This window comes from Falco cherrug, chromosome 11, assembly GCF_023634085.1.
Source record: "Falco cherrug isolate bFalChe1 chromosome 11, bFalChe1.pri, whole genome shotgun sequence".
Taxonomy (NCBI): Eukaryota; Metazoa; Chordata; class Aves; order Falconiformes; family Falconidae; genus Falco; species Falco cherrug.
In genome coordinates this window covers 33741800-33768230 of record NC_073707.1, presented here as the reverse complement: position 1 = coordinate 33768230, position 26431 = coordinate 33741800, and the positions used below count along the sequence as shown (strand labels likewise).

At 45.8% G+C, this 26431-nt stretch overlaps 2 protein-coding genes across 2 annotated transcripts; one reads left to right on the top strand and one right to left on the bottom strand.

Moving 5' to 3' along the window:
- The first annotated feature begins 7674 nt into the window (after window positions 1–7674).
- SELENOT (selenoprotein T) lies at window positions 7675–16184 on the top strand. The gene is made up of 6 exons (XM_055723970.1): window positions 7675–7894; window positions 9067–9177; window positions 10302–10428; window positions 11889–11976; window positions 13412–13563; window positions 15452–16184. The coding sequence occupies exons 1-5, from the start codon at window positions 7743–7745 to the stop codon at window positions 13534–13536; spliced, it is 603 nt and encodes a 200-aa protein (XP_055579945.1). The 5' UTR covers window positions 7675–7742; the 3' UTR covers window positions 13537–13563; window positions 15452–16184.
- On the bottom strand, window positions 15814–24836 carry ERICH6 (glutamate rich 6). The gene is given in 8 exon segments (XM_014287509.3): window positions 15814–19509; window positions 19967–20195; window positions 20481–20633; window positions 21864–21945; window positions 22101–22177; window positions 22179–22260; window positions 24377–24421; window positions 24424–24836. Coding segments are annotated over 8 exon segments (1080 nt in total). The 5' UTR covers window positions 24560–24836; the 3' UTR covers window positions 15814–19233.
- Between the last annotated feature and the right edge of the window lie 1595 nt (window positions 24837–26431).

Sequence of the window (26431 nt, the reverse complement as noted above, 5' to 3'; positions counted from 1 at the left end):
CATACAGCTTAGTTTCTGAAGATACTGAGGCTTTAGCCTAACAGGAATGAATTACTTAAAACAGTTTGTTGTTTTGGGTCAACATCTGGATTTAAGAATTGTCAGTAATGCACTTGTCATTTTTCTGAAATACAGGTAAAGAAAACCAGATTATGAAAAGTTATAGTGACCTGCGGTTTTATTTACCCCTGTATATTTTACATGAGTTTCATCACTAATTCTTCAGTATCTTCTAATGTTCTGACCCACAGAATAGCTTTTGACAAGTTCTAATCATTATGTCTAAAATAATTTGTGTGCTGTCTCACTTTAAAATCTGTCTTATAAAATACCGTGCATGAGCATGGTCCAAAGATAGTTTAGATCAGTATTTCTTAGCTCTACAAAGCTGAGCTATGCAATATTTCTTAGATTAAAAGAAGAGGAATTAGTGTCCAGCTGGTATAAAACTCCTGGTTTTGCAGGCTTCCAGTAGGACAGTTTGAGAATGTCCTGAGAGATCATACCTGAATAACAAGCAGGGTGTGGGGGGGAAAGGAATTGTTTTATGTGGAAAAAATACACTTACTGTTAAAAGTGCGGATGCTGACCCTACAGAGGTAATTTGAAATGGCTGCAGTTATTGTTGCAAACCTTAACTAAAAGTATCAGAAGATAAATTGCTGTTTCTACCTCTATTGTTACCAGAATTAATTTTAGTCAGTAATTAGATGACAGCATTTTAGAAAAGCATGAAGTTATCACTATTAATTTTATTTTTGCTTGCACTGAAAAGATCCAAGCTCCTAACAATAGCTGTGTATTTTCCTTTTCCTTTAGCAAAAAATGGTCCTATTTATGATGTTGTTTGGAACCCCAATTCTGTTGAGTTCTGTGCTGTGTATGGTTTTATGCCTGCCAAAGCAACAGTTTTTAATCTGAAATGTGACCCTGTGTTTGATTTTGGAACCGGTCCTCGCAATGCTGCCTACTACAGCCCCCACGGACACATCCTAGTGCTAGCAGGATTTGGAAATCTCAGGGGACAGATGGAAGTGTGGGACGTTAAAAACTACAAACTCATTTCCAAACCGGTAGCCTCGGATTCCACATACTTTGCTTGGTGTCCTGACGGGGAGCACATTGTAACAGCTACATGTGCTCCAAGGCTACGAGTCAGTAATGGTTACAAGATATGGCACTACACTGGCTCTCTGTTACACAACTATGAAGTTCCATCAAAAGAAGAAATGTGGCAAGTTTCCTGGCAGCCCTTCTTGGATGGAGTGTTCCCTGCGAAAGCAGTAAAATACCAGGCAGTTCCAAGTGAATTGCCCAGTGCTGAGCCAAAGCCTGCCCAAGCATACAGACCTCCAGCCCTGAGAGACAAACCTGTAACAAGTTCCAAGCTCGTAAGTTGACAGTTTCATACATGAACTAAGTTGTTCTACTTCATCGCTTTGCCCGTCTTTGAAGTTCGGTCTCAAATACATGTATATTTTTAATGAGGGACATTAGAAGAGTCATCAGACTGGCAGTAGTATTGTGGGGGTTTTTGAAAAGTTTTCTTGATAATCCTGTTCGGTGCTTTGCTCACTGTTTGCAAGGATGTATGATAGAAAACTAAAATTTCTTTGGTCCAAATACTATCCTTTGACAAAGTCGTTTGCACATTTAAAAAAAACTCTCTGCAACATGCACTGGAATAATAAACTGCAAATTTGGTTTATGGTGAAATTGGGTACTCTAGTTAAGATAGAACCCTCTGGTTTGGGTGACCTGACTTACCAGTCTAAACCCAGCTATATGGGTGGTTGACTGCCCTCCCAACAGGTTGGTGGTTTTTTTTTTTTTTTAAATTTACTTGCTAGAAAGAGGTTTGATTGTCAGCAAGTCAGCTGCAGTTTGAACAGGTTACTGTTGAAGGACCTACTTGTCTAATTAATTTCTTCTCTGCAAGTTTTCAAAGTAGGCCGAGTAGCAACTAATCATATTTAACAATTGCACCCTTGATGTTTAAGGCTTAGAGAACTTTTGATTTTGAGCCTTGTGCTTTTGAAGGAACGACTGGTGCTCGACTGGTGAGGAATCTGTTAAGAATGCTAATGTCTGATTTTGCAAATGATCAATGAGTAGAGGTAGTAGAGAAAAAGATGCTTTAAATAAAATAATTCCGTTTACTTACATGGGCAAGAAATCTTGTCATATGCATTAAAACAACGCAGCTCCTCATTTAAGGGTTCCCTTAAAGAAACAAAAGACTAAGCCCCCCCAGTTTTCACCCCCAAGAGACCCCACCCCATCTCTCCACCCAGCAACCCATTTTTCCTTTCTTGTCACTAGGAGTCTGAGTTAAAAAGTTGTTGACAAAAGCAAAATGCCAAGCTTCGTTCATTTTGTGCTGGTTTATTCCCCCCTGAGATAGAAAACATGCTGATTTTGTTATTTTATCAGAAATCCAACAAATCTTTGGGGCATATAGCATAGTGCCATCCAAACTTGACAATGGATGAGTTTGAAACCCTTTTCGCGCTGTCTTCTGCTACTTGAAAGACAAAGGGTACATACTTGTTTTTTCTTTTCTTTTCTGTCTGTGTCCCTGTGTGTCTGTGTCCCTGTGTGTCTGTGTCCCTGTGTGTCTGTGTCCCTGTGTGTCTGTGTCCCTGTGTGTCTGTGTCCCTGTGTGTCTGTGTCCCTGTGTGTCTGTGTCCCTGTGTGTCTGTGTCCCTGTGTGTCTGTGTCCCTGTGTGTCTGTGTCCCTGTGTGTCTGTGTCCCTGTGTGTCTGTGTCCCTGTGTGTCTGTGTCCCTGTGTGTCTGTGTCCCTGTGTGTCTGTGTCCCTGTGTGTCTGTGTCCCTGTGTGTCTGTGTCCCTGTGTGTCTGTGTCCCTGTGTGTCTGTGTCCCTGTGTGTCTGTGTCCCTGTGTGTCTGTGTCCCTGTGTGTCTGTGTCCCTGTGTGTCTGTGTCCCTGTGTGTCTGTGTCCCTGTGTGTCTGTGTCCCTGTGTGTCTGTGTCCCTGTGTGTCTGTGTCCCTGTGTGTCTGTGTCCCTGTGTGTCTGTGTCCCTGTGTGTCTGTGTCCCTGTGTGTCTGTGTCCCTGTGTGTCTGTGTCCCTGTGTGTCTGTGTCCCTGTGTGTCTGTGTCCCTGTGTGTCTGTGTCCCTGTGTGTCTGTGTCCCTGTGTGTCTGTGTCCCTGTGTGTCTGTGTCCCTGTGTGTCTGTGTCCCTGTGTGTCTGTGTCCCTGTGTGTCTGTGTCCCTGTGTGTCTGTGTCCCTGTGTGTCTGTGTCCCTGTGTGTCTGTGTCCCTGTGTGTCTGTGTCCCTGTGTGTCTGTGTCCCTGTGTGTCTGTGTCCCTGTGTGTCTGTGTCCCTGTGTGTCTGTGTCCCTGTGTGTCTGTGTCCCTGTGTGTCTGTGTCCCTGTGTGTCTGTGTCCCTGTGTGTCTGTGTCCCTGTGTGTCTGTGTCCCTGTGTGTCTGTGTCCCTGTGTGTCTGTGTCCCTGTGTGTCTGTGTCCCTGTGTGTCTGTGTCCCTGTGTGTCTGTGTCCCTGTGTGTCTGTGTCCCTGTGTGTCTGTGTCCCTGTGTGTCTGTGTCCCTGTGTGTCTGTGTCCCTGTGTGTCTGTGTCCCTGTGTGTCTGTGTCCCTGTGTGTCTGTGTCCCTGTGTGTCTGTGTCCCTGTGTGTCTGTGTCCCTGTGTGTCTGTGTCCCTGTGTGTCTGTGTCCCTGTGTGTCTGTGTCCCTGTGTGTCTGTGTCCCTGTGTGTCTGTGTCCCTGTGTGTCTGTGTCCCTGTGTGTCTGTGTCCCTGTGTGTCTGTGTCCCTGTGTGTCTGTGTCCCTGTGTGTCTGTGTCCCTGTGTGTCTGTGTCCCTGTGTGTCTGTGTCCCTGTGTGTCTGTGTCCCTGTGTGTCTGTGTCCCTGTGTGTCTGTGTCCCTGTGTGTCTGTGTCCCTGTGTGTCTGTGTCCCTGTGTGTCTGTGTCCCTGTGTGTCTGTGTCCCTGTGTGTCTGTGTCCCTGTGTGTCTGTGTCCCTGTGTGTCTGTGTCCCTGTGTGTCTGTGTCCCTGTGTGTCTGTGTCCCTGTGTGTCTGTGTCCCTGTGTGTCTGTGTCCCTGTGTGTCTGTGTCCCTGTGTGTCTGTGTCCCTGTGTGTCTGTGTCCCTGTGTGTCTGTGTCCCTGTGTGTCTGTGTCCCTGTGTGTCTGTGTCCCTGTGTGTCTGTGTCCCTGTGTGTCTGTGTCCCTGTCTCTGTTTTTCCTTCCTCTTCCTTTATGGTTCATCTTTGCACATGGTCCTGTCTTAAGTAGGTTTGGGGGTTCACTCAGGCTTTTTGTAGCAACATGCTTGCCAACATGGAATACAGGCTTCCTAACTGTTAATTTTGCATATCCTGCAGCATGAGGATGAGCCACCTCAGAATATGAAACCACAGTTGGGAAGCGGTGATAAGCCACTCTCTAAAACAGCTCTCAAAAATCAAAGGAAACATGAAGCAAAAAAAGCTGCGAAACAGGTACTGCAAAAGTAGTTCTTTCAGGGATAATGTTAATCAGTTTTGACAAATGGTGCAGCTCAGTTGCCGAGCAGCAACCATTAGTTGCACCAAGAGCCCTCTACGTATCTTGCACGTGCCAAGTTGTGGAGCAGGCTGGTAGACTTTTTAAAGCAGGTACAAAAGGATGACTTAAAAATAACAGCTTTGGTTAGTTGCTGTGAACATTAGCAGAAATCAATGTTAAGACTAAGTGATTCTAGCTTTTCACCTTCGGACAACTTGCATGGTTTTTTTCAGTGTTAGATGAGAGAAAAGAATGGACTTGCTTCTGCTTCATTGTTCCCCCAGCAGGTCAGGGCTGAGGCACATTATTAGGGCAGACCAAAGACAGCCTGTTCTGTGACACCTCTTTGCTTGCTGTTCTTTGGTTAGATAGAGAAAAATCAGCTTTTAGTGTTAGTCTTCTAATTTCTTTGAACTTCTAAAGTAATAATTTCTTTAAATAATATATTTTTTTAATTTCTTACGCTGGTTTTGAGCCCTTTCTTTTGCTTCAGAGGCAATGACCCACCAGTCTGCTTTATAAAACATTTGTATATGTATTTGTCATGTTGTTCTTACTGATATTTCCCTGTGCTGTGTATGGTTGGTGTCTTGAGGAAGTAGAAATTAAACAAGAAACAGCATGTGAGTTGTTACAGATAACCCTTCTTTTGTGGAAAGCATATATATAGGTGATGCAATACATCAAAGCAAGTCATTTTACGATTTTTGGAGTATACCAGCAAACTAAAGGAAGTAATATTAAATGGGTCCCTTAAAATCACTAAAGACATTTTTCAGTCCCTTTATAATTAAAGGTGTGTTCTAGATAATGTGGTTTTTTTATTTGTCTACAGGAGGCCAAAGCTGATGTGAACCAGGAATGTACACAATCCTCAGCATCGCAGAATGCACCACGGAGTGCTGTGCCTGCCGTTACATCAGGAGATCCTGAAGTTGACAAGAAGATAAAGAACTTAAAAAAGGTGAGGGTTGGGTTTTTTTTTCTAACAAAGAGCAGATTTCTCTTAAGAGATGGGTCTGTAAGATCTAGTCTGATTGTAAGGTGACTTGAGCTCAGTAGGAGAGAATTTACACAGATGGTAATTTCCTGAATTTGGAAAAGGAAGTTGGTTTAAATCTTGTAAAACACTAGAGGTCATCACTTGCCAGGACTCCTAAAGATCTTCTTGGAGGTTGCGGTGTGGAAGCCCCTGATGAGTGCATGGGGGAATATTCCAGTCTCCTTTTATGAACGCTGTTGCATGTGCACCCAGTTGTCGCAGTTAAGGAATGGGTATGGCTTAATGGTGTTTGTGCTTAGGAGGCAGCTGTGTGGGCTGCTTGTTTATTGGATCTTGGATCTGAGAAGGGAACCATGCTCTGTGGTTTTGATTTCTTCCCTAACTTCTAAATGGTATGATTGTGATGTTGACAGCCAATCTTGGATTAAGTAATTTCAGAATGGAACTTTTTTGGTTAAGGCTAGAGAATCCCATTTCTGTGTAATCCGTCAAGACTTCTATTTTTCTCTTGGCTGCCTCCTGCTTTTTGTGGTCTCTGTTTGGATTAATAGTCCAAGCTTTCTGAGGAAAATGTGTGGTGAAGAGGGATAGTGATAGTGGAAGAGTCATTTCTGAATTTGGATGTAGCCCTTCAGTGAGATAATGCGTGATGTTTATGTTTCAGAGCCTAAGTGCTTCTGTTCTCTAGGTTTTGTTCTTGAAGGAAATGTCTTTCATTGGTGAAAAATTCTGGACTGAGCATCTTGAAGATGCTTGAATGAAATGTGCCTTCCATATTGAGACCTGCCTCCTGGTAAATCAGGCAATTGCAAGTGCAGGAACTTCTAAGACTCTTTCTTTTCTACTTGGTTCACCAATATTTTTGTCTTTAGTATGGTATGTGTGTGTGTTCGTTTTTTTCCAGAAACTAAAGGCAATTGAGCAGCTGAAAGAACAGGCAGCTGCGGGCAAACAGCTAGAGAAGAATCAGGTACTGTTCCAGATGTATGGAGTTTATTCAAGTTTTATTTTATAATAAGCTACATCTGTGACATTTTGTGTTTGGTTTTGTTTGTTTTTTTGTTCTAGTTGGAGAAGATTCAGAAAGAAACTGCTCTCCTTCAGGAACTGGAAGACCTAGAGCTGGGTCTTTAAAACATTGGAAATCTGGTGTGGTGTTAGCACAAAGTTAATGAAAAATATAATTTGTATTAACTTGAACACAATAAAATGTTTCAGCAAATGACTGAGGATATATGCTGCATACTTGCCTTTTACAAAGCTTTCCTAAAGGTCTGTGCACTTGTGAAACTAAACAAGTAACGAGTATCACATCAGCTGGTGCTGCTGCTGCTGTTCAAACTAGAAATGTGCTTATGTTCTTAAAGCATGTTGCCCTCCGCCCCCCCCCCCCCCCCCCCAAAAAAAAAAAATCCAACAAAAAAAACCCCAACGCCCAGAAGCAGCCTGTTGGTTTACCTTTTCCTTGTTTGAGTGTGAGGGAGGGTGATGAGGTTTACCTATTTGATAGCTTTATTATATTTAAAAAGATGTGATCTTTATGCAATAATGGGATGTAGATAAAAATAAAGAGCATTTGATAATAAAAAGTACTCTTGTTCTTCTGTTTCAAGGGCAGAGTGTTTAAAAGAACGAGACCATGCCACCACCATCAAAAATAATTCACTGCTAAGGATAAATGAAGCTTCAGGTGCTGCAGCTGCTGTGGTCAGCCTTGCAAGTATTTGTTCCTGTGTGATTTTTATTTTCCTTCCTTCCAGTTCTAACTTCCCCCTTCCTCTTGCCTGGTCACTTTCTCTGTGAGCGTTAAAAGCCGAGAGCCGAGCACGCGGGGGCCCCCGCACCGCGGCCCGGCGAAGGCGGCGGGCCGGGGGCAGCTTGCTCCGTGGCTTCCTGCGCTTAAATCCGTCCTCGGCGGCGCCGTCAGGTGGCTGCTGCCCCCCTGTCCTTGGTGGCATTCCCCGGGGTGCCGCCTGCCCTCGGTGGGACCGTCACCGCGCCTGGGCTCCCTGTGCCTTCAGTGGGGTTGTCACGGCGCCTGCTGCCCGCCCTGTCCCTGGCGGGGCTCTCTGGAGCCCGGTGGCGGCACCGCCTCCCCCGCCCGCCCACTCTCGCCCGCGGGAGGCCGGGCTCTTCCGGCGCGCCTGGGGCGGGGCCTGGCGCTCGCGTGCCCTTGGTGCGGTGGCTCGCGCGCTCCCGCGGCGGCGGCGAGATGCGGGCGGCGGGGCGGCGGCTGCTGTTGCTGCTGCTGCTGCTGGCGCTGGCGGCGGGCCCGGGTGGCGGCTCGGCGGAGCAGGGCGGCCTGCCCGCCAAGAAGCTGCGCATGGCCTACGCTACCGGGCCGCTGCTCAAGTTCCAGATCTGGTGAGGGCCGCCCGGCAAGATGGCGGCGCCGGCCGGGCCCGGGCCTACGCATCCCTTTCCCTCCTCGTCCTCCCCGCGTCGTCCCGGCCGGCCCCGCTACGCCCGCGCTCGCCCCTCCCCGCCGCGGCGGGCGTGCGGCGGCCCCGGGGGTGCGGCCGGGGGGAGCGCCTTGGGCGAGCGGCCGGGGCATCCCGGCCCCGGGGCCTGTGAGGCGTGCGAGGCCGGCGCGGCTGAGCGGGCCGGGCTGCGGGGGCAGCGGGGCTGGCGGACGGCCTTGCTGGGCGATGACTCCGGGAAAATGGCGGCCCGCGGCCGAGCGTGAGCCTCGGGCCCTGCGGGTGCAAGGTGTGGCGGTGTCCCGGCTGCGGGTGCGCCGGGAGCGGCGGGGGGGGCTGAGGCTTTAAAAATGGGTTTAGTGACCGCGGGCAGCGGGATCGGGGGCCTTGAAGTCCTTCCGAGAGTGGTGGTGCCGGCTGCTGGGAGTGGGGCCGGGGAGCAGGCGGCTGCAGCAGTGCCACTGGCGTGCGGGGGGCAGCACCTTGGGGCGCTTTGGCTGCGGCGGGCAGAGGGTGCCCGGGGGGGGGCGGCCCCCTGGGCCTGCCACGCGGAAGGCCGCTCGCTGCAGGGTACTTCGGTACCTAATGTGGCGGGACGAAGCCAGGTAATTTTTACTCCAGCTCCTGCAGAGCAGCTGGCCGAGGGGCGGCTCCGTGACGTTCATCCCGATTAACGGCGGCCAAGTACGGAAATGGCGGGGAGCGGCGGGAGCCCATCCGTGGGCTGTCCCGCGAAGGGCTGCGTTGGACTAGGGGGGAATTAAAAGGGCGTTCTGGAGAACTTTTTTTGGCCGCGGAGCGAGGTGGTAGGCAGGCTGGCTTCCTAACTTAATTTTTACGGGGGGGAAGCAAGCTGCGCCTTGCTCGGTGGGCTCCACCACAGCGTTGCCTCTGCGCTGGTACGTGCAGACGGTCCGTCCAGCCGGGTGACCCGTCGGCTCTCGGGGCTTTTGACGTGTAACCGCGCCGCAGATCGGCATTCTTCTTTGGCATGAAGAATTTTGGTTTTGCGTTAAACTATGGATTGTGAACAGTGTGAGTAGCGGTGTTGCCAGTTCGGCAGCTACTTTAAAATGTAGCACTCCAGTTTCAATGACAATCCCTGTCTGTGTTCAGTGTCTCCTGAGGCTACAGGCGGGTGTTTGAGGAGTACATGCGGGTTATTAGCCAGCGGTACCCAGACATCCGAATTGAAGGGGAGAACTACCTTCCTCAACCTATATATAGGTAAGCACATGACTGGCAGTACTAATTGTCTTTTTTTTCCACTGTGCAGGCACAGCATGGTGAGTGGTGAACGTGTGCATTTACACATAAATAATATTGGAAATGGAAACCTATGGGGTTTTTTCTTTATGGTTACATGCAAGCTCAGTTACTTTCTCCCTTCCAGATAGCCACCTTAGTTTTCCATACAAACTACCATCTGATTGTGTGTATGATGAGGCCTGTCCTGTCCTGTTCTGAAGTAAATTATTTAGTCAGGGTTTTTTCACAGTGAGGTTTTCTGGCTTTTTTTTTCCATGATGTATCTGGACATAAATTCACATCTGTTGCTCAGGCTTATGCACTTACTGACAAATTCCTGCAGTAGGTTAAGGTTGCAGAGGAGGGAAGAGTTTGGTTTTGACATCTAAGTCAGGGGAGAGCTAGCCTCATCAGAGAGGCTACCAGGATGTCCTTTATTACAGTTGGCAGGGAGGTGAGGGGAAGCCCCAAAAATTGGAAAAAGACAAAATGAAAATAGTGTTTTTCCTATTCTTTAGACCACTCTGTACATGCTAGAGTGATGCCATAGTTACTATGGTGGCTTCTGAACCACTTCTTGAGCTAACTACTGTAATAACTACAATGGTAAGAATGGTACAGGATTGAATACCTCAGTGTTTGCTTTTTGGCTATAGATTTAATTCTTGGAAAAAAACTGTAGGGTTTTCTGCATCTGTTGGCAAGATGCTTTATGAGGAAGTAGTGCATGTCAATTAAATGTGTCTCTATAATATGGAACAACTTCTTTAACAAACAGGATGTATTACCCAGTTTGGACATGTATAAATTGAAAGCAGATTTCTGTTTGAGGTCTGCTTAGGGAAAGAAAAAAATCTGTATGCAAGGTGTACAAGAATAGTATCTGTCTGAGGATGTGGGTTTTTGTTAACGTGTGTTGGGTTTTATTGTGTTTGTTGTTTTGTTGGTTTTTTTTTCAGGGAGATAAACTTACCTGCGTTTCCTCTGAATCTCTTGACTGTACACTATCAAAATTCTTCTAATGAGATGAATTACAGCTATAAGGTGGTGAAATAGTAATTGCAAATCTTCTGAGTCACTTTTTATGTGTTATCTTTTGATAGGCACATAGCATCCTTCCTGTCTGTCTTCAAACTAGTATTAATAGGCTTAATAATTGTTGGCAAGGATCCATTTGCTTTCTTTGGCATGCAAGCTCCAAGCATCTGGCAGTGGGGCCAAGAAAATAAGGTAAACAGTATACTTTTCTCTTTTTTTTCAAAGCCATTTTAGAATGACTTCATGAGAGTGCTCTGGGAGTACTTCACAGTTCTTACTGGTGTAACTTTCACGCACTGCAGCCTTAACAGAACCTTTAAGCTTCTGTAACTAAATACACTTGAGAGTTTTGTGGTAGCCTAATTACTCTTAATAGTAGTGCTTCATGTTTTTGGCAGACCCAGTTTTGATTGCTGTAGAGGCACAGCTGAGATGAACGTTACTGACAAAGTTGATAAAATTTGGTTTCATTTTTTAGGGCTCCAGAGTAGCGTTTCAAGCTGGCAATGTTGGTGTTAAAATTACATCTTCCCTTTTCTGTTGTCTCATAACTATTTTGCAGTTGTTGCTTTCATCAGACTTTTAATAGATGAGGCATGCACTTAAGATGGTGATTAGAAAAATCAAGTTGAAGTTTTGTGGGAGTTTTTGCAGAACATATTTGGGCATGACTAGCTTTGCCTTGTGGGATGAATATTCCTATGAGTCAGTACTGATGATGCTAACAGATTAATGTTCTTGTACTCTGATTTATAGTAACCTTATTCCAGATTTATTCTACTAAACAAAAGCAATTTATAAGTTTATTAAGCTGTATGTGTTTTATTGGTGCATGAATCCTGAAACTGAGCTACCCAGTGCAGTGGGTCTCTGTCACCAGTCCATGTGAATGCATAGAAGCTGTAATATATCCTGATTAATTAAACGGGCCAAATGTGCTACTGAGCTAGGCTAGCTGCAGTACATCTGTGATGTTGTAAATGACTAACAGTTCGCCCATGCTAAATTCTTCAGTATTGCAGTAACTTGTGTGAATGTGCCCTTGTGCGTGAAAAGTGAATTATAGAGGCACTGGTGATGGAGGGAGATGCTGTGTTGCTGAAGATTACATCATTGCACCCTGAGGCACCAATGCACAAAGAAAATTCCAGATAATTAGCTTGAAGACATGCTAGAGGGTTGACAATTCTTGTGAACAAATGTAATTTGACTCGCTCTGCTGTTTGTGTCTTGGCCTGTGGTTCTTTGATCCGCAGTGTTGCCCTAACGCTGACGGGCAATATGTAGAAACAGCTGCGTTCCCTTGTCACCCTGCAACTGCCATCATAGCCCTGTACTTATGCCAGCTGGCTGTTAAGATGCACGTAGATTTGTGGAGAAAAGGAGCGAGAAGACAAAACTTGGTTTGATTCAGGATTGTGAGTTGGATGGTTTCAGAACCGTTTTGATACCTGTCTAGGGAAGGTGACGTGCACTGTCTTTTTTAAAAAGAGGTTGAAAGGATGGTGTCTATGCAATGGGAAGATTACTTGGTAAATTGCAGAGGTGAATTCAAGGACACCTGTAAAATTCCAGTGCTTATTAAGAGTGAATTAAATAAACTGTGGTTCACATGGCTGAAGCATCTGGGATTCTTTCTTGTTCTCTTCTAGGTTTATGCTTGTATGATGGTCTTCTTCCTGAGCAACATGATTGAAAACCAGTGTATGTCAACAGGTGCATTTGAAATAACTTTGAATGGTGAGCTGAGAACTTTAAAGGAATCTCATTGTGTTGCATGTGTGCATGGATTGTGGGTGAATGAGGGATAATGTTATGAAATGTGGTATGTTTTAAAATGTGATGGTATGTGGTAATTGACACTCATTTTGAAATGTCAGCTGTTCTGTATCACAGTAAATGATGAAAATCATAGAAGTCTGATAAAGCAGCTTATAGAGATGTCAGTTATGTATATTTTGAGATAGTTATATAAAAACTTGCCTAGAAGAATGCTTGGTCACTTGGAGTAACTGTATCGTGTGTTTCTTGCATGTGATGTGCGTTAAGTAAGAAAGGATCAACTAGGGAAGTGTACTCTCCAGTTAATTACAGGCTTTCCCTATCCTGTTGCGTATTATGGTTTAGCTTTGGAATCCTGTCGAATCCATTGCTGTTTCCACATTTTCAGTACCAGTGGACAGCGAAAGAGTCTGTGGATCTTCTGCCTTCAAATAATTGTATAGTTTTAGAGTTTACGTAAGCTTGGAGTACAGAATTTTTCAAGCTGGAGGTACAGGCGTGTCATCCAGCTCTGTGCTTTATAATATCAATTTATGATAACTGAAATAAATCTTGCACCATAGTAGTTTCTAAGTCAAGTCATATAGTGCAGAACCTGTTAAAGACAGACTGTATTGCATCAGAATAGTTAAACTCAGTGCACTTCTAGTCCTAAATCTCAGATTGGAATGGGCAGCAGAGCATTTGTAGGGGTGAGCGGGCACATCTGGACTTCTCTAAGTTTCTGGTTTGTGTTTTGGGACAATGTGGTTTCCATCTGGCTTTTGCTTTATGTAGATGAGAACAATGTATTTTTCAGTGTGAGTTAACAAGTGCTATAGCAGTGAGGGATAGCTGGGGGAACAGGTTATTTGACAACATTGAACACGAATGTCGTTTTTACCCTGTGGTATTTATGGGCTGTGCTGCCTTTCATATTTCTGGGGCTGGGTGGTGGCAGGTAATGGTTGCAGCTACTTTGAGTGGAACCTTCCAAGCCAGATCGTGGTAAGCAGAACTTTTGAGGGCCAGGCTTAGATGTTAGGCAGAGTGAGATGAAGACTAATGAGACCTACCAGTTTCAAAGATTTAGCAATGGTTTAAAAAACTCGGTATGCTATTCTGGCACTTGCTATTTTTAGGTGTTCTGTCAGTGGATATTTTGAACTTTTAAATCCCTATGATGTACTTCGAAGTGGAAGCATTAGACTCCTAGTTTTCCTAGTTGCACTGGGTTTTAGTATAGCTGGCGGTCTGAAGTGTTGTTGATCCAGATGTTTTCCTTCATATGAAATAGTACCAATGTGCATAGGTTCCTAGACACTTTCAATTTTATGTTTAAAATAGCAGTGCATGTTTTCTGACTTTGTCAATGTAATGGTGCTTTTCTCCCCTCCCGTGTGTTTTGTGGTAGATGTTCCAGTGTGGTCTAAGCTGGAGTCTGGCCACCTTCCTTCCATGCAGCAGCTTGTACAAATTCTTGATAATGAAATGAAGCTCAACGTGCATATGGAGTCAATGCCTCATCATCGATCATAGCCCCATCTATCAGCACTGAAACTTCTTGTAAGTTTCTTCTAGTCACCAGTTGTTTGTTGACTCAGATGTGAAGGACCGCATGTTGCAGATTGAACATTGTAATTGTGTGTTTGTTCATTTAAAAGTGTTTTACTGGAGAACCAGCTCTAGTGACTTTAAGTAGATTGACAGTTATGATTTTACGGGTACTGTTTCAGTGGGAGGTTTTGGGTTGGGGTTTGTTCTGCCTGTTTCAAAACTAGAAGCTGGCATTCCTTTGGGCAGGAAAAGATGTGTTGCTGCGTGCAGAAGGCCTTATGTTAGTGAACTGTGTTTTGCAGAGATCCGAAAACAAGACTGTGTTATGTGCTTTAAAACAGAGTGTGTGCAAAGGATTTCTCTTAACTTGTAACCTAATTGAATTCTGTGACCCTGGAAAGTAGAGCATTTTCTTGCTGCCACCTGTGTGCTGCACTGTTCTAACCTTTTGCAAATACTTGTTGACTGTTAGGAGCAGAGGGTTCAAATCCATGCTTATATATTTTTATGACAAACCAGTTCCATGTTCCTGTATCACCTGTGGCTTTCAAAATATGTAGTTTATGATTCTTCATGGGAACATTGATGTGGTACAAAAAGACTTCTGTTGGTTCAAAAATGAGCAGTGCTTAGGAGACTATGTAGGTGAGGTATTGATGTGCTGTGGTACAGTGTTTCGCTCAAGGACACTTTGGTTTGAGCAGCTGGTGTCTTGGTGTTACCTTCCAACAGACACCCTGCTCTCAAGCGGCAGACCCTGTGCTGTCATTTCTGTTGACTGACACCTTGCAACTCATCTCACCACCTTAAACTGACCAGCTGGTCCCAGCTGCAGCACAGTTAATGACCTGGCACTGTTCAGACACCTCTACAGATTTTCTTTGGAGCTTTGTTTCATGTGATGTGGCTTCTGAAAGTTTGCATTTACACGAGCATGAACGTAGCGCCTGGAGGTGTACGTTCAGAGAAACCCAAGCTCTGTCAGAGCACTACAGGCAGTCTCTCCCCTTGTAGGAAGCCATGCTCAGTAACCAGCGCTTGCTCCCTTGTTTCTTGTTGCTTCAGAGCTCAGACTTCAAACCCCATTTTTTTTCCTTATCGATCTCTCCCTCCACTAACCCCTGCAGCTTCCTGAAGCAGGGAGAGCAATTCAGAGGGGCTGTGACCTTGAAAGTCCTCATGCAGGGAATGAGAGGAACGGTTGACTGCAGGCATATCCTGTTTGTTCAGTTAAGTCTGGTTTGTCCTAGTCATTTAGCAAAAGTCATCTCAATCATGAAGTAAGTTGTTTCCTATTTTTTTTTTAAACATTATTTAGCATTAAAAATTTGGGTGTTTCCTGTACTTTTCAGATGGACTTGCTGGAGCTTAACATCCAATATGTATGATTTTGACAGTCTCGGTAGTAATTCTTTGTTGCAAAGCAGACTGATGTCGCTTTTGAGCTTACAAAGCATGCTAAGGCTGTTCTTACGTAGAATTTTGTGTAATGGGATACAAGTTTAGAAAAACAGCAAGAAAACCCCCCACTCAGTTGTATTTCTATCCCTGTAGGAAATTACACTGCAGGTTAGAGAGTCTAATTCTGAGACTTGGCGACTTTGTGTTTTAATGTCTCCTTGTCTAAATTCACGCTAACGTAGTATCATTCTGATGGTATCCTTGTAGGTGATTGCCCAGGGTGAAATCATAGGAGCAGTATTCTCTTGCCGTGAGTTATGACCTCCCAAGAGAGAGTGCTTGTAATTCAGCTTTTATAATCCAAAGCACGCGTAGCCTGCGGTTCTCCCTCGTTCACAGACATGCCTCAGCTCTCTGTTCTGCCGGTGTTGGAGATGGTTTGCTTGTTTAATGCGGGAGCAGTTGCCGACTGTAATGCTTGTGTCTCCGTTTCCAGGCATTAAGTGGTGGTTTCCAAAGGCAGCGTGGCTCAGACCCATGAAGGCCTGTACTGAAGACAGCACGCTGTTAGTACAGACTGGATGCTTCTCTCGCAGCCACGTTGTGCCTCCTGAAAAAAAACTTAATGAAAGACCTCTTTCAGTGCTGGCATGTTTCTGGATACTGCACAGTCATGGAGTGCAATAATACTGTATAGTTTTTTTAAGATTTCATTCGACCAGTTCATAGCTCAACAATGCAGGCATTACTAATTGTAACTTATTTTATATTCATGTTTCACACAATGGCAGATTGAGTTGATACCTAGTTTTTCCTCAGAAAAAAGAAGTTTGTTTAATCTGTTGTATTTTATATGAATTTATGTTCTTTTTGTAGTTTAAAATGAAGTTCTAGGAGTGTCTGATATTGTCCTAAACTGCTAAGTAATTGACAGCTGTCAAATATCTCTAATGTGGTTAAAGCAGGTTTGTATATTTTTCAAAATATATGGCAGAGTTGAACAGTGCATTATATACTAAATTATATAAACAAAATTATATGCAGGGTAGTTACATCATTTTGTGAGTTCAGTAAAAATTAAGGTCAGTTGCTGTTTTAAATTGTGTTGGCCAGCTGAAGATGTTTTCTTCTTGACCATTCTGAAGAGATGAAAAGCTGGGCCTTTCTACTGTCCTAAATAGAAACCAAGAAAGTTAATTTAAATAAAGAGTTCTCATTTACTGTGTGAAGTACCTTGTTTGAGTCACTGATGGATATTCTTAAAATTGCAATTGAAAAACATGCATAAAAAGCCTGCTTTCCAAAGTCATTAATCTGGCGCTTGTCTTGTCTAAGTGTGCTCGTTTGGGATGGGGTAGAGTTCGTTTTCTTTATAGTAGCGGGTATGGGGCTGTGTTTTGGATTTGCGCCAAAAACTGTTGGTAGCGGGATGTGTTGGTTGTCAACTGAGAAGTGCTGGCACGGTGTTGGGGGCTGTTCTGTTCCTCATCCTGCCCTGCCAGCGAGCAGGCTGGGGGGAGCACGAGACAGCTGACCCTGACTGACCCGTGGGATATTCCATGCCACATGGTGTCATGCTCAGTATATGAAGCTGGGGGGAGAAGGAAAGGGGGGGATGCTGGGAGTAATGGTGTTTGTCTTCCTAAAAGTGTTGGAGCGTGGCTTTCTTGGGGATGGCTGAGCACCTGCCTGCCCATGGGAATGGTGATTGAATTCCTTGCTTTGCTTTGTTTGTGCATGCGGCTTTTGATTTACCTGTTGAACTGTCTTCATCCCAACCCATGAGTTTTCTCACTTTCACCCCCAGATTCTCTCCCCCATCCCAGCCAAGGGGAGCAAGAGAGTGGCCGTAGGGGCTGGGCTGCCCTCTGGGGTGAAACCACGACGTGATGCCTCTGTGTTTTGGAAGGAGCTTTGTGGTTTAGTTTTGTGCACCTACCAAAACTCGGCCACGACCAAAGTTCAGGTGCTGTTGAACCGGGGAAGCTCACTGGGCTAAAACCAAGTTTCAAAGGCAGCTCTGCTGCAGGGCCTGGGAATTTTGCTCAGGTTGGCTTCCCGGGTCAGTGTGAGCTGTAGGCTGCAGCCTCCGCTCTGCAGTTCCTCCACACCACTGTATGTCTCGGCTGCGGCGTGCTCCAGCTTGGTCTCGGCAGTGTCTGCCTCCTGCTCGTCCCTGCTCTGGGCTGCAGGGTTTCATGCCTCTTGTAAAAGCAGCTGAAGTATTTCCTGGATCTGTCTTATCAATATCTTCTCTGGGTGGGAAGGGAGATTACCTCTCTTGGGACAGTAAATCAGGTGAGAAGGGAATCTGGAGAGTGGTGATGAAGGCAACTGTCATGGTGTGTAAGAATTCTTTCACCCTCCCTGAGGATTTAGGGGCTGGTCTAGGAAGTGTTTAGGGTAACGAAAAGCTCGCTCCACCCAGCTGAGAGAAAAGTCCATGCCAGTTGTTACAAAGGTGTTGTTCATCACTGCCATTAAACACAGTGGCCTCAAAGCTGCTTTGTGATGAAATTATCTCTTTTAGGTAATTCGTGCTTTCTCTGCTGAAAGAGATTAACCAAAAGTTTCCAGTGTGGATAGATTTTCAGTTTCTCATTAATTATACACCTCAGACAAATTAGAAAACAAATAAATGCACAGATGTGTTGCTAGGCTAAGACTTTCCATGAGCAGTTCACAATATCGCCCTACTTTTTGTTTTGCTTTGCTGGCTTGCACAGCTTTTGCTTTGCCTATTGAATTGTTCACGGTCTGCTTGCTGCTCCCAGTGTTCCTTCTCTTTCATCTGTCAAGATTGCTTATCGATACATTGGAGTTAGGTGTGCGAGAGCTGTTGCTGATCTCTCTTAAATGCATCAGAAGCTTTTCCCATTGTGGGGCACAGGCTGGGCAGCGTTGGTCGTGTCTGTAATTGCTCTGGGTTTTAGGGTGCGCAGAGCAGGCTTGGTTTTATGGGCTGGGCCAAGCCCCACTATCGCCATTCGTAGAGCTCTTCCGGAGGGAAAAATGGAACAATAAAATGGAAATAAAGAACCTTGGCGGTCATTAAAGGCAGTGATACCTGCCAGCCTTACTAAAACCAGTTGCCAAACACCAACTGCTGACTCTGTTTGTGGTGCTTTAATCAGGTGGTGCTTTAATTTGTTCCAGTCTGAAATCGGTGCCCAGCTGGGCAGTTTTGGCTCACAGGTGTCCTGAGCCTAGCAGCCTGTGTCTGGGGGTGCCCAGTGGGACAGACGCTGGGGCAAGTGTATGCTGCTTCGCGTTCACCCTTTCTCCCATCCCAGCCTCCAGAAATACTCAGCACGGGGCTTCCTGGGCCCCCTGTGCTCTCCGTGTATTCAATAATCCTGGAAGGGTTTTCTCCTCCTTTAATCATCTTATTAAATCTGTCTTTCTTTTGTGTAGAAGGGTCCAACAACCAGCATCCCTGGGGAGCAGCAGGTACTGATACCCGTGTGCTGTCCTAGTGCTAAAATTGCAGGTTTTTGCTCTCCCTTCCTGCACAATGGTACTTTGTGATTTAAAAACTGAAGGTGTAAAGACCTCTTTATCTAAAAAAACCCTGTTTGAACCCTTGATTGATTTCACCTGTACAAAATGGATATTAAATAATAAATCTGAGGGGTGAATTCAAGCTTGTTGATCTTGGCTTGTTAAGCAGAAGGGTAGATGGCAGGTCTGCTGGACTTGCTGTGAGCTGGGTGCAGACTAGGGAAGGACAAAAAAATGGGTCTCACGTTTCCTGCCACAAGTGTAAAAAATGGGCCGTTACACATAAGCTGTTCACAGCAGACATCTGTGTTGAAGCCTCATCTCATGCTGGTGTAAATCAGACATAACCCTGCTGAAAACTGGAACTACAATGGCATAACAGGCCAGAACTGAACTCTCAGATTTGCAGTTTTGTAGAGCAGTGCCTGTGTGGGCAACTTCTGAACAAACACCTGCTCCTTGTACACCTGTCACAGGCTGTGACTTAGCTGTGCTCTCTCTGTTTGCTTTTGTCTTTGTGCTGCTTCCATGGGCTGAAATGACTGGTTGGTCAGCCTGGGCTGGTTTCTGCCAGGAGGCAGAAGGGAGGTTGCTCAGGAGCAATGCACCGACATCCCAAGTGTGGATTTACTCTGCCCTGAGCAAAGCCCCTCTCCAAGCCTCCATGGTAAGATACACTTCAGTGTGGGCGCGCAGCAGGGCTGCAGGCAAAACCTTGCTGACTTTGTGCAGGTGCTGCGGTGTCAGGGAGCACCTCTGCCTCGCTTTGCCTTCACACTACACGTGCTGCCAGACTGGAGCGTTTACTGTTGCCCTGACTGAGCTGCATAGCTCATGGCTTATGTCAGAAGTTGTGCAAAGCTGTAAGATCTTTAAAGTCTGTGTGATAAAGTACGCTGGAGGCTTAATTTTGTACCATTGCTCATTAGAAGGAAAGTTTAGGCATCCACGCAGTCTGTTGAAGAGCTGCAGAATCCTCACCCTGAAGGCAAGCAGCAGGAGCTCATCTTCGCTGAGCCGGCTGGAGGGAGGCAGCTGTCCAGTGTCACCGACCTGGGGAGTGGAGGTGAACAGTGTCAGCAGAGCCACAGCAGTGTGGGACAGGGCTTCGGGGCTTTATCTCTTGCCAGCAGACAAACCTGTCGCTGTGCCAGGAGCCCACAGAGGAAGGGAGCTGCCACGCACCCCTGCCCATCTGGAACATGGCTCATACCCGTGGCAGAGCCAGGGTGACCCTTGGCGACACAGCCAGGGACACCGAGCACCTGCACTCTACAGCCCCTTGCAGAGAGCCAGGGCTGCCGAGGCTAGCAAGCCCCCTGTCTGCGTGGGACTGAGCACAGGTACACCTCTGCTGTTTGCTGTTTTGGGGGGCAGGACTATGGGGCAACATAGGGAGCACCCACTGTGGGATGAGTGTGCTTCCCCAAGGATGGGAGCTTTCCTGGCCACCCTGCTTCTGCAGTAGGGAATGGCTTTGCGTGGAGCTGCCCATGTGCTTGAGAAATACCTGCACTTTGATTCCCACATTGATTTTGCTTGTTGTCCCATGGCAAGGAAGGAAACTGGTCCTGTTCTGGCCCAGCACCCTGACCCCCGCATGCTGGTTCAGGGCGATGAAGATGGGGCTCAGTGGGACGTGAGTTCCTGATGACATGACACTGTTTGACCACATCCACCTTCTCAGCCTGCTGTCTGCTTGGTCCAAATGCTGCCCTCCCTGAATGCTCGTGTTTAACCTAAAAGAGAGGAAAATCAAAACCCTGAACCCTGCAGCTCTCGCAGCCGGTGTCCCTTGTTCCCCAGAGGATCAGGACTGAGGCACAGCTAGTTTGGGATCTAATCCCCGCCTCTCAAGATACAGCTAGGGTAGCCTTGCTCCTCTGGGAAGCACCCGAAGCAAGGCCCATGAGCTGCAATATTTGTCTTTTAGTTTCTGAATGCTATTAAAAATACCCTTTATGACCCTTGAAATTTAAAATGTGCAGTGGCGAGTAAAACTGCTCTGAACAACTTGAATGTACGACACAGATCTGTTTGGGTAATAGCAAGTACTTCTGTCATCAGATTTAAATACTGCTTGTATTTTGGTGTTACTCAGCTTGTCTTCCTGTACGATACAAATAAGCCCTTCTTTCTCTCGTACAACAGTGATTGCCACATTTCCAGACGGATAGCTGCTGTCAGATGAGGTGTTCATAACCCCTTTCTTTGTCTGGTTGGTCTATCATTACATACTAAATATTTCAGATTGTTACTTGGGAGTATAAAAATTTATGTATTACTCAGATCACTGTGTTAAAGGCAGAATGATGGTGTGCTGCCAGTACTTCTCCCCTATATTGAAGGGTTCTGTATACACTGACAAGAGTGGTTAGAGATACAGAAAATACATTTGTTGTTTTACAACCAATAACCCAGGCAGAACCGCTTAGCAAGTTTATTTTAAAGACACGTTCTTGGACAATGTTTATGATTGAAAGTATGAGCCTAGCAAAGTGAAGTGATGAAAGTACTCAACTTGGATGACAGCAGAGAGAACAGGGGCAGGTATTATCCTCCCAGAGAAAAAACCCAAATAAATGGAGGTGGGGAAAGGCCCTTGCCCGGAAACCTGACTTGAAGGTATCCAAACAGCAGGTATTTTGTGTCTCACTGGGGTTTCCTTCCAGCAAGACTTGGTGAAGTGAGTGCATGTGTTTATGGCACTTTGTCATTTGCCACTGCCTTGACCGACCGCCAGCTACCCTGGGACAAAGGCAGCCTGGAGGGCAGAGCAGAGAAGGAGTCTCGGGCCTGGTTGCTTTGGTGACGGAGCTCAGGTATGCTTTGATACACCCCTGGGTCAGAAGGAAGTCAGCCACAGTAAGGAAAGATAATGTGGGTGGCTTAAAATGTTACAGCTTAAGTAATGGCAAAGGTGGCCTGAAAGCTGTGGAGTCCCTTGGTGAAATGGCCACGGTTTTATTTTTCAAACAGTACTCCTGGTTATACTGGTGATTTCAGTTTGTCCATGCACCTCTTAAGTACTCCTGCTTGCATGACAGGGAAGTCAGCCTGTGGGAAACCTGCTGGTTTGTCCCCAGGGGAAGGATGGAGCTTTGGGAGCCTGCTCAGCCAGCAGTGCCAGAACTTGGGCGTGGGGCTTGAACACTGGGCTAGCACGTTCCTTAAGTTCCTTAAGATGAGTATTAAAGACACAGGTGCCCAGCCTTCACTGAAGACTGGCTGATCTGAAAAACTTCAGACCAAGAGCTCTATAAGCTGTTTCATACTGCTTTTTTTCAGACTGTTAAAGCGAGTGTGAGTGGTGGACCAGGTTATTTGGTGATAAAGCAGACTAGGACACACTTAAAATTAGTTACAACTCTGAACTAAAGCAGGCAAATGGACCCCGTGAAGGACGCAATAACTGCGCTGTGCCATCTGGAAGCAGGGTAAGGAATTTCCCTCCATGTTTGTAGTATTTTTCCAACAGTTCATTCTTCGCTACTTAAGACTGAAAAAGAAATGGTAAAATGGATGGGAGCAGCCGAGCAGCCCTGCACCAACTGCCTGTGAAAGGCGGGCAGGTGCCAGGCTGCAGCAGCTTGGGAGTGTGGACACATCTGAGGTGCAGCCCGTTGCCATCAGGCAGCAGCTACATGCCTTTCCACACGTGGGGGTAACACTGCAGCAGGCGATGCGGTGGGAGACGGGCTGCTCCGCAGGCTCTGCTGCTCACACCGGGCACTGGTGTCCAGCCCTTCAGCCATGGGGGCTCCTGAGAAAGCAGGTAGGAAATCGTGCTGCCTTGAATTGAACCTAGAGAGCAAAGGGAGGGTTTGTGTGCATGGGGTAGGGCTGGCAGCGCTGATGTTGGGGCTGCCTGACCACCTCAGCAGAGAGGCTGTAACCTGGGGGAGTGGGAATTTCTGGCTGAAATGCTCCATCCTGGGAGTCTGTCTCGGGGTATTTTCTATCTGACAAGGGCAGTCCAAAGTGTTCAGCTATTTCAGAGAACAGGGCTATGAAAAAAAGATGTAGTTTTTCAATTAGGCATATATACGCATCTGTGTGAGTAGAGTAACTTTTTTTTGGATAGCATTCATGGCTCCATGCTCTGGAGGACTGACAATCTGAAATCCCTGGTGCCACAAAAGCCTCGGTGCCTGGCTGTCCTCTGTGAAAATATACTCATATTGTAAATCTATTTCATCTGTCCTTAGTCAAAATGCCTTTGATTTTATAGCTCAATCCAAAGGGCTGCTCAGTCATCCGCAGCCTGGGCTAGGAATTAGTGGAGTCTTCTCACCCGATTAGGCGAAACATTGATGTCGCAAAAGGAGTGGTTAGGTCAGGTCACTGAAAAGAGTTACCACCGAAGAGTTTAAGTGAAATAGGTTTAATATGAATATGTGGAAATCTGACTACACAGGATTCGGTGGCAAGGTTCACTCTGTTACTTATTACATGGAGTAAATGCACAGAGATAAATCAACTTAGGACAGAGTTGGAAACAGTTTATAAAGGTCAAAGTTTATAAAGGGTAAAGGAGATCATCCACTGAGTCATGAGGTTTAGAGGAGATCCCCTTCCTTCCTAAACTCCCACAGAGATTAGGTGTGGCTGGATTCAATCTTAGTCTCAGACTTGGTTGATAGTTTATGTCTGAAAGGGAAAGATATAGAAAGTGGGGCAAAGAATAAGGGAGACCCTTCCGCTGAATAATGAGGTTCAGAATAGGCCCCCTTGTTTTCTAAACTCTGGCAGAGTTTAGGTGTGACTGGATCTGTTCTTAGTCGCAGATTTGGACAACAGGTTAGACCTTGGGGGAGAGAGAGAGGAAGAGAAAGTTTGTTCACAATTGATAAGATTTTAGCAGCAAATCAATTTGGTTTTAATCACAAAATGATATCATTAACCTAACTACTTCAAGCTTGCAATATATATTACAGCAAAGGTATACCTACTAAAAGTTTGTGCTGGAGCTCAGTGAAATAAGTCTTATGCCTTTGCGTTCCTCAGTGTTGGCAGCAGGGTTGAGCCTCGAGGAGCAGGGGTGTCAGCCCAGGCCCTATCGTTGCCTTCCCACGACGGCCCCCCTGGTATCGTGGTACCGCAGACTTAGCAGTTTGCGAGCTGTGTGCGGTGTCCCGCTCAGGGGGAGGTGCTGGTCACAGCCCGCTGTGGTCCAGGAGAGCTCAAAAGGGTCTCACTTTGGGACTGCTGTTTATAAGGCTGTGAGATGATTTACTTCAGTCATCAGCAAATTTCAATCCTGAGTGCAACCTGAGTTGGTACTTTTCTCAGAAATTCCAGGAACAATGTGCGTTCCACTTGGTTACCACTCAGGCTGCGATCCAGCAGGAACGTGCTGGGGTTGTCATAGAATGACTGATTTCTTTCCATTCTTCTTCCCTGCTTTGACCAGTCAATGGGATTTTCAGTGCCGTTCTCTGCCTTAGCCGAGTAAGAGTTAATTGGTGCAGTCAAGGGGTGCCTAACTGCCCAACTGGCTACTCAAGGCACTGAGGCATAGCTGCAGCTCCCAAGGTCGTAGAACAGCCCAGAGGAGGGGGAGAAGTGCACTGCCACAGCTGATCACCCTGATTCTGGCAGTTCCTACCTTCCAAGGGCTTGGCTTCGTCAACTTGCTGTTCTCTAAGGTGCATCTCAGCTGAAATGTTCAGGTATAAATACTGAAAGTTACAGCAAGGAGATCCTCTCTGTGCAATGGGAATGTAACTGATTTTGTTTTTTCCTGTAAGGGGTTATTTAATACAGCAGTATCTAATTTAATGGGAATGCACACTTGACAATGAACTAACATGTCACTGTATAAATCCTGTCAATTAGAGAGCATTAGAGACAAGTAATTCCATTGAATTCATTGTTGCAATAAATAGACAAAGAAATACGTAAGGAAATGCAAACTCACATTCAGCTACGCTTGTCAGCTTTGCTGCCAGGAAAGCTAACTGGCCATTTGTCTCTCCTGCTGCCTGGAAAAAGAAAGCGTTCCTGGTACACGTTTCATATATCCTGCTTTGAAAGCTAGAAGTACTGAATATCCTTGCTGTAGGAACACAAGTTTCTGAACCTGTTTTTTATCCACTCGCATAATTGCAAATAACAGGTAGAGGCAACGGAATATCACCAAAATAATAACTCACCAAAAAGGAATTGCTCCCATACAGAGATTTCAGTGAACAGACTCTGATTACAATGGCATCAGCTCTACTGACAGCAGAGCTAAATGTTGTAATGGATTTTGTATCAAGCTTTTATGTAAAACAGAAGGAGAGCTGCCCACAAGATCAAGAAAACAGGGTAGTCTCCCAGAATATTTTCACTCTTTTTCTTACCTAGCTTCCTTTCTATTTGACAGGATCTGCCAGCGGCTTTGGTCTGTACGCTGTACGTAATTGGAGGTACTCGCACCATCAGACAGCAAAAGAAAACTTCAAGGAAATGAATGGTTTAGTTCACTGCCAGGTATACTGATTTACTTTTCTTTAAGCCTGTGCTATAGGCTTAGATATTTATATAAGCTTTGGGCCTCCTGCTAAACAGTCCAGCAGAAGGCAAACTTGCAGAGTTCTCGTGACTCTGGAATTGGAATCCAAACGCATGTCACAGTTCATGCAGCAAAATAGAGAAATACAAATTCAAGCTTTGTCTCAGCACCTGAGGTAAAAGCTAGACCCAAGTATTATCCCTCCTACAGTTGCAGTTGTGTTTTTGGCTCTACCTGTCTCTAGGTATTACATCTGTCAGCAGCAGAATTGCAACAGTCGCACTGTTGACCATAGGAAAATCTGCGGGGAATTTCATGAGGAAACATCAGCAGATTTGATGGCAAAAGAGTGGAGCATATTTAACCAGATGCAAATCTGGGCTGCTGCAGGATATATTTTGAGAATGGATACTAGATATTCTGAAATTTTGAAACTGATAGAAGATACAGCTGCCGAGAGCACACTGCTGAACTTCATGTCTGATGCCTCTGCTCCCGAGGGCCACAGAGCTGGCTCAGCATCCTTGGAGAGAGAGCTGCCACCCAGCAGCAGCAGCAAGGGCTGAAGGGTTCTTGCTCCAGGCTGCTTAGCTGGTGTGATTCACTTACACTTCATATACGGTACTGTATGTTTAGCACTGTCACTCAGATCATTTCTGAACATATTAATTTGAAATACTTAGCTTCTCTGGAGTGTAGTTCCTGGAAATTCCCTTGCTCCCACCTCACACTTAGGATTAACTCTCTGGTGACTTTACTCTGCTAAGGGTTATGGGGAACTCTATTCCCTGCTTGTATTCTTTGACTGTATACCTAGTATTTATATAAATTTTCCATCTCTGATTTAGCCACAGGGCAAGATCTGGTAGGAAATTCTGAACATAGGATACAGGGGTGGGGAGAGGAGTTACACAGCCTCTTGCTGTTCAGGTGTGCACAAGCAGCATCGATCCAACAGCCTCACAAAAGAAGAACCCTTTCATAAAGGAACGTCTGCACTGGCTTGGCAAGGGGCATTATTTTTATTTTTCCTACGTGGGAATCGTAGGAATTAAAATAGACAAAAAAAGCCACACAGTAGGGAATGCCCACCACTGACCCACCTCAATCTGTACGTTTTCTTGTGACAGTTTGGGTCTGTAGGCCAGAAGGGTCGACAGGCCTATGGAGGGGAGCATGCACAGCGATTTCTTGAACAGCCTCACAGTCTTTGGACTCCATGTAGAAAAAATATCAAAAGCAATGTGGAGTCGTATCTTGGTTCAGGGGTAAAACCATTAATTAAGCATAAAATGTATATATGCAACCTGGGTGCCTCCTTATCTCCATGTCACACAAAACATCTTAGCTGCTGAACTATTCTGACAGGGCTGCAAGTAAAAGCGATAAGGAGAATTACTTAACAGCAGTGCTGTGTTCTCAGAAAGCTCATCTTCTAGCCATGCTTGTTCTCTTCCTTTTTCAGCATGCCAGCCT